The sequence below is a fragment of the Alligator sinensis genome, unplaced genomic scaffold, assembly GCF_000455745.1.
Source record: "Alligator sinensis unplaced genomic scaffold, ASM45574v1 scaffold377_1, whole genome shotgun sequence".
Lineage (NCBI taxonomy): Eukaryota > Metazoa > Chordata > Crocodylia > Alligatoridae > Alligator > Alligator sinensis.
In genome coordinates, this window is record NW_005842047.1 from 2,498,770 (window position 1) to 2,504,729 (window position 5,960).

The window sequence follows — 5,960 nt, forward strand, 5'->3', positions numbered from 1 at the left end:
AGGAATGTAAATTCTGGTGTATAATGCCGATTTCAAGTTAATTACTACTTGCATTTCTAAACGAGACTACAATTATAAATCCACAATAGCATGGTTTTATCATTTTGCTGCAACTTTGACTACAAATTATAGATAGGAACTGTGTGCCCACTCTGCAACAGATAACCCTGTACCGTCTGCCCTATAGCTGCAAGATCCTACTAAATGGATGCTTTTATCGTTCAGTACTAACATCTGCTAAATCACTCCATTGTTTCTTCAGCAGATGGCTTGTCACGAGGCCAGATAATAAAGATGTGTTTACACTGTATATACAGCCAGACTAATGGTCTGATACCGATAGGGCCTGTTTGCTGTGTCGATACTAATTAACCAAGGAGAGCCAATGAAAGCTTTCTAACAGACTGCATGTTAAAACATTAGGTTCATTAAGCTTCATTAGGAAAGCAGAAACAAACATTTTGGTATATGGAATAAGTGCATTTTTATAACATTCTTAATTATTGCACTGGCAAAATGTTTTGACCACTTTACATAAAAGCAGCCTAATCTTTTAAAACAGCTTTGCAGAACACAAATGTCCCTCAGAAAATAATGCAACTCATAAAATGTAACTACACCTCTTTACTTTAGAGGTGACTATGATCTAATTAACCATCATTTGGAAGGGGATTGGGTTTTCAATGCAACCCTAATAAATGGCCTAGTCAAAATTCACTGAAATCATTTGGTGAGGAAACAAGCAAGCTGTAATTTCATATTTCATGGGGGGTGAGGGGAGTCACCATCATCATGGACAAAGATTTAATTGTAGCAGGTACTGTACAAACAGAACTCAGTATTCAGAAGAGTCTTAAATGGACTAGATTCTGTAGCTCCTCTTTTTTATTTAAAGTGGCAGCACTACATGCAATAAAATGCAAGTATGGGAATTTCCTATGTTTCTGGGCCTAACGCCCAACTCATTTATTACAAAGATCAAGGAATCTACTTTGGACATAGACTGACTTTTAGCTTTTGCTTTTAATATGTGTTTAGTAGTCAATCTCAGTAAGTAAAATTGTAATGTAAATAAATTGTAAGAGGAATACTGACAAAAAATATTATCATATTAGCATGGAAGTCACAGAATTTTTTTGCAGTACTTGGACCCTTACAAGAAGGTTATGTTTACTGGTTTTATGTTCAGCCTTCAGACCTTCTTAAGCAAAAACAAAGCCATTAGTCTAGGCACATACGCAATTTGTGCCATAAGTCATGATCTTCAAACTCAATCCAAACAGCAATGCTAATAAAAACTAGCTGCAGAAATGCAAAAAGCACTGAGCTGTGCAAATGCAAATGACAAGCTTGCCAATCCATTAAAACTAATGGCCTGCACTGTCCAAGCATCTCTGGTTGAATTCACATGCAAATTTGTATGCAAAATGTTCAAGCACTTTGCAGGACATGATATACCATTAATATCAACTCACATTTTTATTCTTGAGGCAAGATACCTTTATTATGTAGCAGAAATATACAAGAAGAGAAAATGCATTACCTTTTACTCTACCACTGTTTCCTAAGACTTGTATCAAGGCTAGGTATGTTTTTGTGGGAAGCGTAAAAGATGAATCTATATGGGAGCTAAAAAACAAGAACACATTACAAAAATGCATCAGCAGAAGTTCATTCTTTATTTTATTACACAGAAGTTATATTTAACCAGAGTATCTGACATGCTTATAAAGTTTACCATAACAGTTAGGATATTATATGGCAGAGAAGCCTTTCTTACAAGTGAGCTAAAAATGAGGGTGGCTTTTTGTTGTATATGCGTTAGCACATAGTAAGCAAGCACACTACTCCGCTGCCATGTTTTTAAAAAGTAATTTTTAAGTAAAAAGAAAGGCCATAGAAAAACATGCTCAACTTGCTCTATTACTAAAAAAAAAGGTTTTATGCTCCAAACTGAAAAGGAAAAAAGAAGATAGGACTAGCATTTGATGACATCATCAGGTATCTCAGTCAAACTCAGAAACATGGAACTTCTTCCTTGAAGAAGTCCGGGTTCAAGTATTGTGATAAAAGAGGGCTGAACATAAAAAATGACCTATTGGCTAGGGACAGAAGTTATGTATAAACCCAGAGACCAGTTCAAATCTGCAACACAACAGAAGTTCAGTGCACATAAACTACTTCCAAAATGGCCAAAACCAGTTTAAGATAAACCTGGATGGATGGAGTATCAAAATTAACTGATTTACGTTAAATCAGTTTATTGAACTTCTGTCCCAGATCCCATTCAGATTCAAAATTAACTCTCAGTCCCCCAGCATCTCACTATGCTTTGCAGCTGCCCTGCAAACTCCCGCTTGCAGGGTGGGTGGGCTAGCCTTGGCCCAAGCTGTCTGCTTTAGTTGAGCAAGGAGGGAGGCGTGCTCTAGCACCCCCTGGTTTCTGGCCTGGGCCACTGCAAGCATGTAGCTGCATTTATGGACTCAAAAATGAATGTCTGTTCACTTGCTTATTGGTTCAATCTACGCAGCTTAGACTAACCAGCAAAGACTGAATCAAGTCAACCTCAAGCTTTTTGACTGCCTGTACTTAGCCATTATAGCCTAATAACCATGTCTTTCAATATTATTGTTTTTATTTACTTGTTGTACTTCTTTCCCAAAGAAAAAGTAAACTGTGTTGCAAATCAAAACAACACACTTGTTGGCAGTTCTATGTTGGGCTTAAAACTGATCACTGAACCCTGACCTACCCTTTCAAGTACCATTACAAGACTCGATCATCACTTCAGAAGACCTTATTATGAGATATTGCGTAAGTCAACACAAGGGAAGGGTTATAAGACAGAAACACAGTATGAACATATTACACGGGTTAGCCATCTTGCATCAGTGCCACCAAGGCTCCCTCCATAACATGGAGGCTTGACTTGAATTCTATTGTAAAATCAAAGCAGGTATTAAAAGAAAAAAACCCAACAATTCGGAAAAGTAATAAAAAACTTTCAATATTTCACCCAAATATCAAAATGAAAGAAATATTGGGACTTTTATGAGAGCTAGGAAGTGAAGATGTAGTTTGGAAGTGAAGTGAAGTGAAGAAAAAGATGTTAAAAAAAATTAATTTTCTCTCCTAGAGCAACCACAAACAAATAATGTTTTAGCTAGGAACTAATTTTCATCCCCAAAAATATATTCTTTGAAAACAGATTAAAAGAAGATGCTTGCTGATGGATCTTTAAATATAATTTTTACTTACAACCAGTACTTTTCTCATGCAACATAAATGTAGCTGTTACCAATTTAAAAACCAAAAACCAAAAACATGTATCGTAATTTATTTAAGATAATACCGAAATGCATAAAATTGCTTCCAAGTATAATTAGGCAATATGGATTTCTTGTTCTAACAGAAAAAAATCTTGAGAATGGTACAGAAACATACAGATTGGGGAAAAATCTAATTAAAAATGTACAAGGGAGTTAATACTGAATCTACTTAATTCAACGAAGTCTGTGCATCAGCATAAATCTCTGTGACACGTTTCAGTGCCAGTGTACTTACAGTTCTTCTTTCAGGTTCATTGCATCTTCTGCATTATCCTGTAGACAGCACAAATATATTAAGGCTTCATAGCCATCGACAACCATGTCTGGTTTGTATTTGGATTTCACTTCAAGGGCTTTTTGCATATTCTGAAAGAGGAACATACATGTGAACCAGGGTAAAAGGCAATACACCAGTCAACACTTGTGTTCAGTGTATACCTATGTTTACATATGGGAATAACTTAGTGTTTGAATATTAGATAATCACAATGGACAAGTATGGCATTTTAACTGATTTTAATAGTGAGTTAATTTAAATAATAACTTCATCATCTTTTCAAATGGTTATTGCAGCTTAACTGAAGATGCTTTTTTAGTTATTGGCTTACTTGTATCAGTTTTAAGTCTCCTTTATACTTTATCATGAACAGATATGGCTACTCCCCAAAGTTACCACAAACGTGATTTGTGAGCACAGATGGAAAAGGGACTATTGCTTATGTACAGCTTCAGGCTTTGTTTTAATTTTAAAATTAATTGCACTTGGCAAGATAACTTTTTTAAAAGCCAGGAAATTGGTACATGATCCCATTTATACTCAGATTACTTGGGTATTATCCATAATCTTATTTTTTATATAGATATAGATAGATATATATAGACATACCTATATCAAAATCTATGTCAAAATCTAGATTGAGAGATATGCCCCATTTCCTGCGCAGGATTGCGACAGACGGGCATTTGAGAAACAACCCCTCTACAGGGTAGATTTACTGCAGTATGGAATACTATAGTACCACAGTTGTGGCTTATATACCCATGGTTATACAAAGAAAATCATACTGAACAAGGAAAGAGACAGAAGTCTGGCGATACCCCACAAATTGGAGAATGTGAACTATAGCTGGACACCTGCTGAATGAAGGCAAGAGTTCCTTTATCTCAGAAAAAGCTTTCCTCCCGCAGGAAAATGGAATTTCAATCCCTGCATTAACAACTTAGTAATATTTGAATTGCAAATGACTAGTGCATGTATCAGTTGCTTGACAATCTAGATATAAGAGACTGGAGCCATGGCTTGAAAGGACATTTGGCATGTATGATAAACCTATCACAGCTGTTACTATCATTCACTTCACAGATTATTGTAAACAAACTTCAGGAACCCCAAAACATGCCATTCAAGGTGTAGCTGAAATTAGTTAACCTTTTTATTTAATTGCCTTTTTCCACTTAGGTTTGACTTATATGAATCAAACTTGAAACCTCAAGTATTGCACTTGTCCTTGCCAAACTACATCTATCCATAACATAGTCATTTACATTCCTTTAAAACACAGCTGAGCTCTTTCAACTATCTTTGCATTGCTTATCTTACCTGTTCTACACAGAGAGCAAGTATGAGCTGTTTTAGGACATTTGTAATGGGTTGATTTTTAGCTTCTAGCTCTTCCAGATTCTTTTCCAAAGCAGATACATCATGATTAGCTTCCTATGAGGAGATTATATGAAGACAAAAATTAAAATAACCACAGCCAGTAATACCAACCAACCAAAAGAAAGGTACACACAATACTTATGCTAAATTACAGTAAAATAATCATATTCTTTCATTATTTAAAAAAAATAACATGTAAGAATATTGTAGGTTCTCAAGGAGAACATGCTAATTGAAGATTTAAGAAAATTGTATAATAAAAGCTTAAAGATATGTGGGTATCAAAATCTAACACATCTAAATAGTTCAAACACCAACCTCTAGCGCGCACATCTTTTTTTGGGTAGTAAAGAAAGAAGAGGTAAAGGCCTGTTTTTTTTTTAGCTCTAATCCAGGCCCAATGGAAAAGGGAAACAGACTTGACATGCCACCATATGGTTTACAAGAGTAAATTAAAATCTCATACAATCACTATTAACTTAGTAATATCTGAATTTTATAGACAGGAAAACTGAAGCAAAGGAGCCAAGAGAATTGCCCACAATCAAATAACAATCTCGATAGCTCCAAAAAAAATAGAGTTCATCAGACGCTCAATCTTGTATGTGAACCATAATAACCATGATTCTTCTCCAGAAGGCCTCCAAAATTTCCCCCAAAATAGGATTAAAATGCTGTTAGATCTTTTATTTATATATATAGATATATAGATATATAGATAGATAGATAGATATTCACTACATGCTAAAAAGATAGTGAGTACCCCTCAATGTAAGTTATTAATCATGGTTCAAAAAAATTCTAATAGAATAAAAGCCTTTGTCTGTCTGTAACGCTTTATTCGCACTATAATTGGTTGTCTCGGCAGCCAATCACAATGCTGAATGAAACAACCAGAGTGCTCCAAGGGCATTCCAGACAGGAGATGGCGGCGACGTAGTGCCATAAAAGTGGGGACAGAGTTGGGGGGG

At 35.5% G+C, this 5,960-nt stretch overlaps 1 protein-coding gene across 1 annotated transcript in view; it reads right to left on the reverse strand.

Moving 5' to 3' along the window:
• Nucleotides 1-5,960, reverse strand: part of LRPPRC (leucine rich pentatricopeptide repeat containing) — a 166,692-nt gene that overhangs the window by 105,121 nt on the left and 55,611 nt on the right. The window contains exons 20-22 of the mRNA XM_006022845.3: nucleotides 4,930-5,043; nucleotides 3,565-3,695; nucleotides 1,544-1,629 (exon numbers count right to left, since the gene is read on the reverse strand). Coding sequence (XP_006022907.2) covers nucleotides 1,544-1,629; nucleotides 3,565-3,695; nucleotides 4,930-5,043 — 331 coding nt within the window. The remainder of the gene's footprint in view (nucleotides 1-1,543; nucleotides 1,630-3,564; nucleotides 3,696-4,929; nucleotides 5,044-5,960) is intronic.